The sequence below is a fragment of the Dreissena polymorpha genome, chromosome 4, assembly GCF_020536995.1.
Source record: "Dreissena polymorpha isolate Duluth1 chromosome 4, UMN_Dpol_1.0, whole genome shotgun sequence".
Classification (NCBI taxonomy): domain Eukaryota; kingdom Metazoa; phylum Mollusca; class Bivalvia; order Myida; family Dreissenidae; genus Dreissena; species Dreissena polymorpha.
In genome coordinates this window covers 19,477,893-19,492,446 of record NC_068358.1, presented here as the reverse complement: position 1 = coordinate 19,492,446, position 14,554 = coordinate 19,477,893, and the positions used below count along the sequence as shown (strand labels likewise).

The 14,554-nt window shown below is 37.1% G+C and overlaps 1 protein-coding gene across 9 annotated transcripts in view; it reads right to left on the bottom strand.

Moving 5' to 3' along the window:
• Positions 1 to 14,554, bottom strand: part of LOC127876238 (focal adhesion kinase 1-like) — a 111,959-nt gene that overhangs the window by 13,748 nt on the left and 83,657 nt on the right. For 6 of the 9 annotated variants that reach the window (XM_052421305.1, XM_052421300.1, XM_052421306.1 and 3 more), the window contains 11 exons: positions 11,600 to 11,656; positions 10,974 to 11,003; positions 8,390 to 8,487; positions 7,739 to 7,823; positions 6,483 to 6,586; positions 5,983 to 6,098; positions 5,298 to 5,398; positions 3,762 to 3,851; positions 2,213 to 2,417; positions 1,330 to 1,403; positions 713 to 1,008 (listed from right to left, as the gene is read on the bottom strand). In XM_052421305.1, the coding sequence (XP_052277265.1) occupies positions 713 to 1,008; positions 1,330 to 1,403; positions 2,213 to 2,417; positions 3,762 to 3,851; positions 5,298 to 5,398; positions 5,983 to 6,098; positions 6,483 to 6,586; positions 7,739 to 7,823; positions 8,390 to 8,487; positions 10,974 to 11,003; positions 11,600 to 11,656 (1,256 nt within the window). The remainder of the gene's footprint in view (positions 1 to 712; positions 1,009 to 1,329; positions 1,404 to 2,212; positions 2,418 to 3,761; positions 3,852 to 5,297; positions 5,399 to 5,982; positions 6,099 to 6,482; positions 6,587 to 7,738; positions 7,824 to 8,389; positions 8,488 to 10,973; positions 11,004 to 11,599; positions 11,657 to 14,554) is intronic. The other 3 variants (XM_052421302.1, XM_052421303.1, XM_052421299.1) reach the window with 2 other exon arrangements.

Sequence of the window (14,554 nt, the reverse complement as noted above, 5' to 3'; positions counted from 1 at the left end):
AAACAAACTAGCTGCCGTTGAAAAGCAGGGCTTAATGCATGTTCATATATTTATGTCCTAGATGAGCTTGTGCAGTTCACAAGGCTAATCAGGGACAACACTCCGCTTGTGCAGTTCACAAGGCTAATCAGGGACAACACTCCACTTGTGCAGTTCACAAGGCTAATCAGGGACAACACTCCACTTGTGCAGTTCACAAGGCTAATCAGGGACAACACTCCGCTTTATGGAATTTTCAGCTAAAAGGAAGTCTCTTCTTAACAAAAACAAGCAAATTCGTTGAATTAATATCCCCCGCCAAACTAGAGCATTGTCACAGAAAAAAGCATTTTTTTCAAGATACAAAGGTCTATAACTCCGTTATTAACAGATGGTGAACAATGCCATTTGGTGTGCATCATCCTCTTATCCATATATATACTCGTACCAAGTTTCAATGAAATCTGCCAAAGCACTTCCAAGATATGGCTCGGGACACAAAAGTGCTGGACGGACGGAAGGACGGACAACGCCAAAACAATATCCCTCCACCTTTGGCGGGGGATAATAAAGTCAAGGCAGAAATTGCTGTCTCTGATTAGCCTCTGGGGAATGTACAGGCTAATCTGGGATCACACTTTAAGCAAATGCATTAAGTCCTGTTGTCGCAGAACCAGGCTCAAATTATGCTAGTACTTTGTTTCATGGGACAAAGACCATCAATATACCATACCTGTCCAGCCTGTGTGTATCCACTGGAGGAGGGAAAGTAGTGTGAGAGGTCAATCTCCCGCGGGAGAGGGGGCGCCCCAGAGTGAGTCCCGCTAGGACCCAGGGGACTGGGCCCGTACGGGGTGCTGTGACCCACGGGCAGCTGGGAGGCACTGCCCCACTGGCGAGGCGGGGTGGGAATGCTCTGCTGGCTCAGATTGCGGGTTGAGCCGGCGGGAGACACATTGGAGTAGCCCGGACGGGCTGGCTTAGGGGGCGGAGCTACTATGTCTTCCTCTTCATGAGACCCATTAGAACCTGAAAATAAAGACAACATTAGAGGTTCCTTCATTATCTGGCACTATTCCAAAGGTAAAAGACTCTTTGACTCTTTACTGCTCAGATATGCATTTTGACATGTTTTAGTCCCTTAGAAAATCTACTTAATTTCGGACCTTTCTTAAAAGATTTAAGTTTTAAAGGCTCTTTTTTCTAACCCTTAGATACTGATGAGCAGCAAACAGCACAAAACTTGAACAGCCTGTCAGTTCTGGGAGTTAGTCCGAATGTGTTTAATACAGACGCAATAGCTGGAAGAAATTATCCTTTGTTGGAAACCTAGAATGTAAGATCCCATACCCCAAGATAGGATCCTCCTGTTGGCTGTCTTAGTTTCCTCCTCCTGTCTGTACTTTTCCTCATCAAAGATCTCACTGAAATGCACACACACTCATGCTAAAATCCATAGTAACATAAACTGTACATGGATTTGTGGATGTTTTAGATATTTACGTATTAACATATAATGTATACATACTGTATATGTATTAGTTGTTGGTTTTAGGTATGACAAGTTATCGAAACAATTCAACAGTGACACAAAAGAGCACGTAAAATGTGAAGTGATCATTAAGTACTGTAATAGCAAACTAAAACCTGTTTGAAAATCGCAATTTCATTGCTTTTCTTTAGCAAAAACACAAAGAAAAAAAATCTGTTTATTATTGCACTTTTTTGGCACTGAGAATTCCAATAATGTGCGATAGCCATGACAAATAACATTAACATGTCTATATAAGTTGAACTCTTGGAAAACAGGGCTTAATGCATGGGAGTAAAGTGTTGTCCCAGATTAGCCTGTCACTTCCCACAGGCTAGCCTGTCACTTCCCACAGTAGCCTGTCACTTCTCACAGTAGCCTGTCACTTCTCACAGTAGCCTGTCACTTCCCACAGTAGCCTGTCACTTCCCACAGTAGCTTGTCACTTCCCCCAGGCTAGCCTGTCACTTCCCACAGGCTAGCCTGTCACTTCCCACAGGCTAATCAGGGACAACACTGTCCACCTGGACCAGATTTTAGTTCAGTTGAGACTTCCTTCAAATCATTTTTTTATATAAAAGCGGAAAGTGTCTTCCCTGATTTGCCTGTGGCGACTGTACACACTAATCTGGGATGACACTTCACGCACATGCATTAGCCCCTTTTGGAGCATGTTTCATATCAAGTAGAAAACCTGCTCACTATAGCCAGGTCTTGAGGTCTGCAAAGCAGGGTCTCTTGGAGGGTTCATACGACCAGCAGACACACATGAGGTTGTAGAGGGAGGGTGGACAGCCTGGGGGTAGGGGCAGGCGCTCTCCATTCTCTATCTTGCCTATCACATCATTGTTCCTCACCCCCTGGAATGGCTTGATACCGTACATGAGGATCTCCCATATACACACACCTGAAAATACACAGAGATACCATGAATAATGATCTTCCACACAAACTTAGTGAATACACAGTGATACCATGAATAATGATCTTCCACACAAACTTAGTGAATACACAGTGATACCATGAATAATGATCTTCCACACAAACTTAGTGAATACACAGTGATACCATGAATAATGATCTTCCACACAAACTTAGTGAATACACAGTGATACCATGAATAATGATCTTCCACACAAACTTAGTGAATACACAGTGATACCATGAATAATGATCTTCCACACAAACTTAGTGAATACACAGTGATACCATGAATAATGATCTTCCACACAAACTTAGTGAATACACAGTGATACCATGAATAATGATATTCCACACAAACTTAGTGAATACACAGTGATACCATGAATAATGATCTTCCACACAAACTTAGTGAATACACAGTGATACCATGAATAATGATCTTCCACACAAACTTAGTGAATACACAGTGATACCATGAATAATGATCTTCCACACAAACTTAGTGAATACACAGAGATACTACTGATGAGCATATCCCACATATCCTAAACATTTCTCACATATTCTTGATTCTACATAAGCTTATAAGGATACATATAAAAAGAACTAGTTAACAAGAGCCTAACGGGTGCCATGCTCGGGTGCGAAAGCTTGTCAGATTTTTTTAATTTTTTTTAGAGGTCACAGTGACCTTGACCTTTGACCCAAAATGGGTGTGGCATGTAGAACTCATCAAGGTGCATCTACATATGAAGTTTCAAAGTTGTAGGTGGAAGCACTTTGATTCTAGAGCCAATGTATAGGTTTTAGCACGACGCCGGCGTACAGCAAGCAGGCTATGACAAAACCTCAGGTTTTCTAAAAAAACAGCCTCGCTAAAAACTACATAAACATAATAGAGTTGCTGCATGCAAAAATCTTAAACTGAAAATTCTAAGTACCCAAAAGCCTCATGATCCAGCTAAGTTGCAGGCCAGAGTTTTGGGTCATGGTCAGTGAAACTACACCAGTACCCTACTAACATGCATGTAGTATCAATAGTATGCCATTATATATTATAACTATCATAGATAAAGAAGTATTGAACTGATGTATGCAAACATAAACCTGTGTATGTCAGTCTACACCAGCAAATGGGTGAATAGTACAAGCAAACAATGTGCAAGATAACGTATTACAAAAAAATCAAGTTATCAATTTATCAGGCAATAAACAAGTCTTTTCGTTGTGATATGCGGATATGATCATAACAATCTTTGCATTTTTATTCATATTTATCAGAACTCTAAATGATTGTATTTTAAGCAACAAACAAGAAAGCACATACCAAACATCCACACATCACTAGCAGATGTAAACCGTCGGAAGTTTATCGACTCTGGTGCCATCCATTTGATTGGAAGCTTGCCCTTTGAAGCTGGAAGACATTGTTACATTAGAAGTACATTCATATCAGTAGGGTATTACATTTGAAGTCAATTCATATCTGTAGGGAATCACATTTGAAGTCAATTCATATCAGTAGGGTATCACATTTGAAGTAAATTCATATCAGTAGGGTATCGCATTTGAAGTCAATTCATATCAGTAGGTTATCACATTTGAAGTCAATTCAAATCAGTAGGATATCACATTTGAAGTCAATTCATATCAGTAGGATATCACATTTGAAGTCAATTCATATCAGTAGGATATCACATTTGAAGTCAATTCATATTAGTAGGGTATTACATTTGAAGTCAATTCATATCAGTAGACATCACATTTAATGTCAATTCATATCAGTAAGATATCACATTTGAAGTCAATTCATATCAGTAGGGTATCACATTTGAAGTCAATTCATATCAGTAGGGTATTATATTTGAAGTCAATTCATATCAGTAGGGTATCACATTTGAAGTCAATTCATATCAGTAGGGTATCACATTTGAAGTCAATTCATATCAGTAGGGTATTATATTTGAAGTCAATTCATATCAGTAGGGTATCACATTTGAAGTCAATTCATATCAGTAGGGTATTATATTTGAAGTCAATTCATATCAGTTGGGTTTTATATTTGAAGTCAATTCATATCTGTAGGGTATCACATTTAAAGTCAATTCATATCAGTAGGGTATTATATTTGAAGTCAATTCATATCAGTAGGGTATTATATTTGAAGTCAATTCATATCTGTAGGGTATCACATTTGAAGTCAATTCATATCAGTAGGGTATCACATTTGAAGTCAATTCATCGGTAGGGTATTATATTTGAAGTCAATTCATATCAGTAGGGTATCACATTTGAAGTCAATTCATATCAGTAGGGTATTATATTTGAAGTCAATTCATATCAGTAGGGTATCACATTTGAAGTCAATTCATATCAGTAGGGTATTATATTTGAAGTCAATTCATATCAGTAGGGTATTATATTTGAAGTCAATCCATATAAGTAGGGAAACACATTTGAAGTCAATTCATATTAGTAGGTATTTGAAGATGCACATTATTTAACTCACAATATGGTTAGGATTGACCTTTATCCAATTATCTAAACCATTTTTTCATACAAACAATGGGATTTTAATAAATTGGATGCTTACCATTAATGTGACTTTAAATGAACAAAATACAATAATAAATTACCAATACAATCATGGAATATCTTGCAAAATATATCTGTAATGTTCAGCCAAATGCAAACTACAAAAAGATTTTGTTTATCAGCCAAATTAAGATTCCTTTTAACAGTCTACACTTAAATTTCCCTGAGCAGATAAGTTCACATTTCCTTTAAGAGCCTTAATTAACATTTTCCTAAGCAGCCTAAGAATAGATTCCCCTTATGGTTTGTGGCTCCCAGCCCCAGATACCTTTATAGTAGCTCTGTTCCTCTACCCATCTGGAGAGCCCAAAGTCCCCAAGCTTCACTGTGTCATGGGCAGATACCAACACATTGCGGGCAGCTATGTCTCTGAAATACATTATTTCATTTAATTTTAAGTTAATTAGCAAAATTGCATAGTAGAAATAAAACAAAGACATTAATAAATAAGTTAATAATTAAAGCATTGTATACTTTGAGAACTAAAAGTTTGAGAGAGATTCACCTAGGAGTTGAAGAGAACTTAAAAACACACATTTTGGGACTATTATATTCTATAAAGGATAAAAAAAATGGCCATAATTCTGCCCAAACTTGTAGCAGCCTTAATTCCTATCTTTACCATCATCTACTCATAAAGGTCATCCAATTGTGAAACTTAGAGCTATGTCAACTTTATATTTAAAGTGGAGTTAAAAACACAATATTGTGTTGACCATATATTTATAGAAGAAAAACAGACAAAGGTTCATAATTCTGCCAAAACTTTTAACTGCAATACGTCCTTTCATACAAATTATGTACACATTAAGATAATTCAACTGTATATGTTTTAAAGCCATCCACCAAATTGTTAATAAGAAGCTCAAAATACAAGATTCAGGCATCTATATATTCTAGTGGAAAAAACAAAGTGCCATAATTACGCCCTGACTCGTCACAGCCAAACTCACCTGTGTACAAACTTCTTACTCTCCAAGTAGGAGAGGGCCATGCTGAGCTGGAAGGCATACATGATCAGGGTGGTCAGCTCCAGGCGAGGTTTGTTGTTCTGCAGGTACGCACGCATCTGCCAAAAACATGCACACATATGAAAACATGGAATAATCAACAGATTGAAAGCACACTCTACAGGTCTAAATAGGCAAACAGATGCTCTGGAGAATCAATCACAGACCAAGATAAACATATTGATAATGATAGAATCAACAATCTATTGATAATGAAAGATACAATCATTTACTGATAATGACCATTGAATCAAACATTTTATAAAAAACAACTGAATCAACCCTGTCCGCTATTAAGTGATAAAATGTTTTGTGGTCTCATAAGCAGTAAGGTTAGCTCCAGACCAGACTGCCCTGATGCGCAGGCTGGTCTAGTGCTATGATTGCAGCATCGGTCATAAGACACATGTTTGCATGATGCGGGGCATATATACCCTACATACCTCTCCATGTTTTGCGAGCTCCATCACGATCCAGACTGGGCGACTTTCTGAGCAGACCCCTATCAACTTTACAATGTGGGGATGGTCAAATTGCTGCATGATCACTGAAAAACACAACAACAATAATCATTCAGGATTAAGCTTTAAGGGGTTTCTTTACTGATTTGGGAAAGAGCCTAACCTACGATTTAGGGAATAATTTATCAACACAAGTGAGAGAAAGGGCAAGATTTTGAAGTTTTACTGCAAATGTTGTGGAAAATTGCATCATTTAAACAAGAGCTGTCTCCAAAGGATGACATATTCCCTCAATAAACGCTTTGATAGAAATTATGAGCATTTTTCAAAACCTAAACACATTATTGAAACCTTAACGCGGACTCTAAGGTCAAAGTCAAGGTCAAAGGGGTCAAAATTGTGCATGGAAAGGCCTTGTCCATATACACATGCATACCAAATATGAATGTTACATCTGAAGCAACATAGAAGTTATAAGCATTTTTCGAAACCTAAACGCAAAGTGTGACGGACAGACGGATGGACGGACTGACAGATGGACAATGCGATCACTATATGCCCTCTGTCAGGGGAATAAAAACATTTATCTTAGTGGGGAGGAGCATTTATGCAGACTTTTGTAGAAATAAAGAAAGCCCAGACTGTTGTAGCAGCTCAATATTCTTAAATCCAATGCAATAGCTTCATGCACAGGCCTCATTGAGTTTGCTCTTTTCATACAACAATTAGTCATGTGTTTAATAAAACGTTGTATGATTGTGCATGCACTTAGTTATTTCAATTCAATTATATTTTACTTCAAAAGAATATAGCAGACATATAGCCCTACAAATAGAAGCGCTTAAATTAACGAAGATGAGAAGAATCACTTTTGAGAAACTAGTCCTAAAATTATTCACAAAGTCATTAAAACTCATGATGGCGCTCCTTGCTGCAATCAAGTCCTACCTAGACATTTAGGCCTGTACATAAAATTTATCTGATCTATCATATTAAACTATTCAGAAAATTCAAGCCTGGGAAAATGATCACCCATCACATTAAAGACTATGTAACTCAAACAACACTTTCCACTTGTATGGTATTTTTTTGTTAAAAGGGAAGTCCCTTCTTAGCTTAAATTCAGTTTAGGCGGAAAGTGTTGTCCCTGATACGCCCGAGTCGACTGCACAGGCTAATCTGGGACGACACTATATGAAACTTCTTTAAGCCCCATTTTCTCAAAACTCCATCCTTACATGCTTCCTCCAGGAACTTCTCTGTCATGGAGTCCTCATTGTCCTCCTTGCAGGTCTTCACTGCTACTGGAATTTCCCGGCCTTCCTGCAGGCATACACAGAATGTATCAACCTTAATCAAAACTAGCGATAAGATTCTCACAATTATTTATTTCTTTACGTTTATTCTGAATCTTTATATGCTCGTACCAATGGTACTCATTTTGCGATTATTTTCATACATATAGGTGCAAGTAATCCGAGTGAAATGTTTGAGACCAGCATTTTACATAAGGGCCTTTGTAAAATGTTCACCCAACTAAGGATATTGCATAAAGTATTTCACTGACTCTGATACTCATCTCAGTAACACCATCTGCTGTTGAGAATTTCTCTCAGTTGAAAAGTGAGCAAAGCAAAGTTAACCCTTTGCATGCTGGGAAATTTGTCGTCTGCTAAAATGTCGTCTGCTGAATTTCTAAAATTAGTATTTTTATCGATTTTTTTCAAAGAATACTATTAGAATAACAAACAGTTTGGATCCTGATGAGACGCCATGTTCTGTGGCGTCTCATCTGGATCCAAACTGTTTGCAAAGGCCTTCAAAATTTGGTTCCAGCACTGATAGAGTTAAGGTTTCCCTACATATTATGAACAATGGTCCTGTATTACCTTGTCCCTGTAAATGCCCTTGTGCACGTCTCCAAACTGTCCATTGCCCAGAATGTCCAGCAGACAAACATGGTCTCTATGAATCTCATAGTCACGAGCTGAAAAAACAGGGTCAAATAGGGTCACAGGTCACATTTGGTCAAATGTGATATAAGCTCAGCAGAAACATATGATCAAATGTCGCACAAGGCAAGATGTCACTTAGCATTAGAGGTCGCAAAGTGTGAAGTCCTTAGTTCAAAGGTCATATAGGGTCAAATGTGATATAAGGTCAAAGGACACATGATCAAATGTCACATAAGGTCTGATGTCACCTAGCATTACTTAGCGTTAAAGGCCACCGAATAGCGTGTTAAGTCCTTATTTCAATTGTCACATTGGGTCCATTGTGACGTAGAGTCAAATGTCACAATTCATGTGAAGTCAGACGATATATTTGGTCTTCTATTTCACTGAAAATATAAAAGGTATGATGTGAACCTTGCCTTCCATCCTTGATATAAAAGAGTTCAGAGTAAAAGCATTTACAACACCCCAAACCAGTCATGGGGATGTCTATAAGACTGAATACAAAAAAAATGCTCTATGCTATCTGCAATTTAAAAAGAAATCAATGGAATAGTAACTATTATTTTTACTTCTTTTTGTTTTATGCCCCACAATGCATTAAAATAAGTCAATAAAACAGTGATTATCATCACATTTTTCCAAAGCATGTTCTGGCTACTTTCAAAGTTTGGATAGTGCTAATCAAGAGCTGCACTTAAACTTTGGTAAAACAAGATGTGTATGTGAAACACTATGTCCCCCTATATGATGTTTGACCTTGAAGGATGACCTTGACCTTGTGAAGGATGACCTTGACCTTTCACCACTCAAAATGTGCAGCTCCATGAGATGCACATGCATGCCAAATATCAAGTTGCTATCTTCAATATTGCAAAAGTATTCATAAAATTAGCGATTTGGGCCACATATATTTGACCTCTGACCTTGAAGGATGACCTTGACCTTTCACCACTCAAAATGTGCAGCTCCATGAGATGCACATGCATGCCAAATATCAAGTTGCTATCTTCAATATTGCATAAGTATTTATAAAATAAGCGATTTTGACCACATATATTTGACCTTTGACCTTGAAGGATGACCTTGACCTTGACCTTTCACCACTCAAAATGTGCAGCTTCATGAGATACACATGCATGCCAAATATGAAGTTGCTATCTTCAATATAGCAAAAGTTATTGCAAAATGTTAAAGTTGGCGCAAACAGACCAACAGACCAACAGACATGGCAAAAACAATATGTCCCCTACTACTATAGTGGGGGACATAAAAAAGGTTAAAATCTGAAGCAAAATGCACCTTATTGTTGTGTTAATAAGCAAATATTACCTAAAATATATTTGAAAAAAAAAATTGCAACGAATGTAATATTTAAGATTTCATGCAGCTTCTGTCTTAAGCATGCAATGCTTAAGTAGTAGGATTTCATGCGATTACTGCCATAAATATACATGTACATAATTGCATGTAGTACACTGAATGTTTAGTTACATTAATAAATATCAATAGCTGCATTAGGTACACTGAAAGTGCAGTAAAAGTCATTAAGTCATAAATATACATGAAGGAATACAAGTAGTACATTGAGATTGCATACCAATAAACATGGTACATGTAACATTATCCACACTATTTTTTCTCCATCACTTCAAGCATAATTTTCTCTATACATTCTTTGGTATTGTAAACAGTTATTCTGCCAAAGGGATTTATTAGAATATTTGATATATGATATTTAACTAATTATTTCAATTATGACAGTTTTTAACATAATGTCATACAAACTATCTGGAGGCATTACTTTAAACTTGTAGTTAAAAACAAACATAAAATCATGCAAAATGAACATGGGAGCCACATAGGCATAAATGTTTGATCCATTGAGCCGTGTTCTGAGAAAACTGGGCATAATGCATGTGCGTAAAGTGTCTTCCCAGATTAGCCTGTGCAATCCGCACAGGCTAATCAGAGACGACACTTTCCGCTTTTATGAAATTTTTCGTTTTGTCTCTTCTTAGCAAAAATCCAATTTAGGCGAAAAGTGTCGTCCCTGATAAGCCTGTGCGAAATGTACAGGCAAATCTGGGACAACACTTTAAGCACATGCATTATGCCCAGTTTTCTCAGAACACGGTTCCATTAATGCTCACATGATTATGTCATACAATTTGGTTAGAATACAAACATGACTTGAAAGGCATCAGGGAAGCAAGTTGGGAATATAAGAGTTTGTTCTGGGAAAACTGGGATTAATGCATGTGCGCAGAGTGTCTACTCAGATATGCCTGTGTAGTCTGCACAGGCTACTCAGGGACAACACTTTCTGCCTAAACTGGATTTTTGCTAATAAGAAACATCCTTTAAACGAACAATCAAATAAAAGTGTAGTGTCGTCCTGATTTGCCTATATGTGCATAAAGCCCAGTATTTCAGAACAAAGCTCTTATAAAATGGACAGTTATTCATCTGCAACTGAAAATTATGATCTACACTGCTCATACCGTTCTCCACTCACATTTTTTTCTTCGCCCTTTTCGCCTACGACCTAGTTTGTATGGATGAGATATATTTATAGGGAATCAATCCCAGTTTTCTAAATGAAGGCACCCTATAAGCTCCCTGTGCCATTTTTACTCAATAGTGTATTGAGTAAGGGATTCAGCTTTCTAATGGCATGAACAGAAATTATTTACAAACATGTTATTTTTATAGCCGTCTCAAATTGGATATTTAATTGGTCAATTTGAATTGTCAGATGAAATTGCTTAGGAAAATCACTTGGCAAAAAAAGTTTACATATACCAGTTATAATGTCTTAATAACATATTATTGTGAACCCTAATAAAAATAAACCTTTAACATCATACAATAAAATGATATTTACTCTGTGTATAATTCGATTGCCGTGCAGCAATTATAATTTAAATCCAACACTTAATTCTCTGCAAAACAGTTTTTAAGACGATACTGTTACACAGTCAATTACTTTTCATATTCCACCAAGATAATGTTAAACCTTAAAACAATACATACTCCAATTCAATTTGAATGTGTCAAATTTCCCCCTGAGGCCCAACCCTGCCAGAGACACACCCCTGTGGTTGTCACAGTTACAGTAACATAGTAACAAGAGATATTTACCATCAGGAGAGCTGTAGTCCCCTTCATCCTCAACTATTTCCGCATAATCTGATATCCCTACAAAATCAGCAGCAGACTCAAACATTAAAGGCCAAGGCGCAATAAACGTTGGGTACAAAAACATCACACAGGCATATCGGGCATTGAATGATTCCAGCCAATCAAAAGTGAGCAATCAACTTAATCAGTGTCATCACACGTCAGGTAGGCTCCACAACTGCAAAACCTCTTTTCCATATTCTGGAGTGATCTTTATTTAATTTGCTGTGTTATCACTGGTGATGGGCGGAGCTAAACAATACAGTGACATTCTCAATTTATCACAGCTTCAATAAACCGCACACTCAATAACTGGAGTTTTATCATAATATGACTAATTACCCAGCACCAGCTGTGTCAGATATGCTCAATTATAGGTTACAGTATACTAAATAATCGTTTCATGAAGAGCTGTACTCTCTAAAAAAAAATCATAGTTGACTCAAAGGCATGTTTTACACTTTAAACTAAACATGAATAGGTGTTCATGACCGAATCCCTGAAATATGATAAACTTGGAGACTAAAGTAAAGCCTTGCACTGAAAAAGGTTACATTCCACTAAGAAACGGCCGAAAAAAAAGTTGCAAAAACAGTCAAATTTGATTCGTGTCGAGTTCTTTCTTGGATTGAACATGACCTATCTTTTTTATTGCATAAATCGATTCTGCTTAGAATGACCTTTAAGAAAAGGTATGGTTATGGGGGTCTCTATGTGCAAAATGTTGCATTTATTATCGCTTAAAGTTGTCCGTTTACATTGAATTATATAGGGAAACTATTTAGTATATTCTGACCTCAAGGGTAGATAACAAAGGAATGTGTTTTTGAACTTTTGTAGTTGTGGGACCAGGTATATCCATCCTACACAGAATCAGGTTGAACGTATACATCTAATGAAAGGAAAGGTTTGCATAAAAGTCATTTCACAACAACAGAAACACAATGCCCCCTATTGCGCCGCTTTGTAATATATTTTTTTATTTATTTTTTTACCTTTGACCTTGAAGGATGACCTTGAACTTCCACCACTCAAAATGTGCAGCTTCATGAGATACACATGCATACCAAATATCAAGTTGCTATCTTCAATACTGCAAAAGTTATGGCCAATGTTAAAGTGTTTTTTTCGGACGGACAGACAGACTGACATACTGACTGACGGACAGTTCAACTGCTTTATGCCACCCTACCGGGTGCATAAAAATATAGATTTAAGCTGTAATTTGTAAGAACAAATATATTTTACATGCTGTATATAATGTATATAATAAAAAGTACATTTCAAGGACCAAGAGAAAAGTATAGTTATGAAAATAGTAAAATTAAAGATATCAATTTTAAACACTCCAGTTTTTCAAAAACTGGTATGTATCTGGTGTGATAAAAGGTCAGGGTGGGGGCTCCATTAAACAGAATTCATTAGTATGATTTTAGTAATATGTCATGTTAAAGATAATGATGATATATAATTATTTCAATTACAAATGTGCCCACTTACTCATATAATACAAACCATATTATATAAGCATGTTTGAAACTACAAGTACTAAGAAATTTGAAAAAATGCTATGACTGTCAACAGTCATATTTGATAAGCATCATGGCCAGTTTGACATCATCAATTAGCAACAAATGACCAATAATTAGTATACAATTTTGATAGTCATTGCCATTAAGTTTGTTTTAATGAAATTTAATAACATTAATTAAAACAAGGGCTGTTTGTAAAACATGCATGCGCCCCATATGGGCTGTCTGTTGTGTGAATACGTTTTTTGTCACTGTGACCTTGACCTTTGACCTAGTGACCTGAAAATCAATAGGGGTCATCTACGAGTCATGATCAATGTACCTATGAAGTGTCATAATCCTAGGCAAAAGCATTCTTGAGTTATCATCCGGAAACCATTTTACTGTTTCGGGTCACATTGACCTTGACCTTTGACCTAGTGACCTGAAAATCAATATGGGTCATCTGCGAGTCATGATCAATGTACCTATGAAGTTTCATGATCCTAGGCGTAAGCGTTTTTGAGTTATCATCCGGAAACCATTTAACTATTTCGGGTCTACGTGACCTTGACCTTTGACCTAGTGACCTCAAAATCAATAGGGGTCATCTGCGAGTCATGATCAATCTACCCATGAAGTTTCATGATCCTAGGCATATGTGTTCTTGAGTTATCATCTGGAAACCATTTTTCTATTTCGGGTCACCGTGACCTTGACCTTTGACCTACTGACCTCAAAATCAATAGGGGTCATCTGTGAGTTATGATCTATCTGCATATGAAGTTTCATGATCCTAGGCGTATGCGTTCTTTAATTATCATCTGGAAACCATTTTACTATTTTGGGTCACCGTGACCTTGACCTTTGACCTAGTGACCTCAAAATCAATAGGGGTCATTTGCAAGTCATGATCAATCTACCTATGAAGTTTCATGATCCTAGACATATGCGTTCTTAAGTTATCTTCTGGAAACCATTTTACTATTTCGGGTCACCATGACCTTGACCTTTTACCAAGTGACCTCAAAATCAATAGGGGTCATCTGCGAGTCATGATCTATCTACCTATGAAGTTTCATGATCCTAGGCCTAAGTGTTCTTGAGTTATCATCCGGAAACCACCTAGTGGACGGACTGACAGACCGACAGAACGACCGACATGTGCAAAGCAATATACCCCCTTTTCTTCGAAGGGGGGCATAATAATATGTCATATAGACAAGCACATAGAATCGAATACATAACTGTTGCTGGACCGACTGGAGTCATGGCAATAGAGGAAATGACAATAATTATTGACCCCCACCCGCGAAAAAAAAGTTGGTATACATCCATAGTAAACATTCATAGTTACGTGGTTGCAAATTCGAAATCCCAAGGCTAATAGTATTGGGTAAATAAC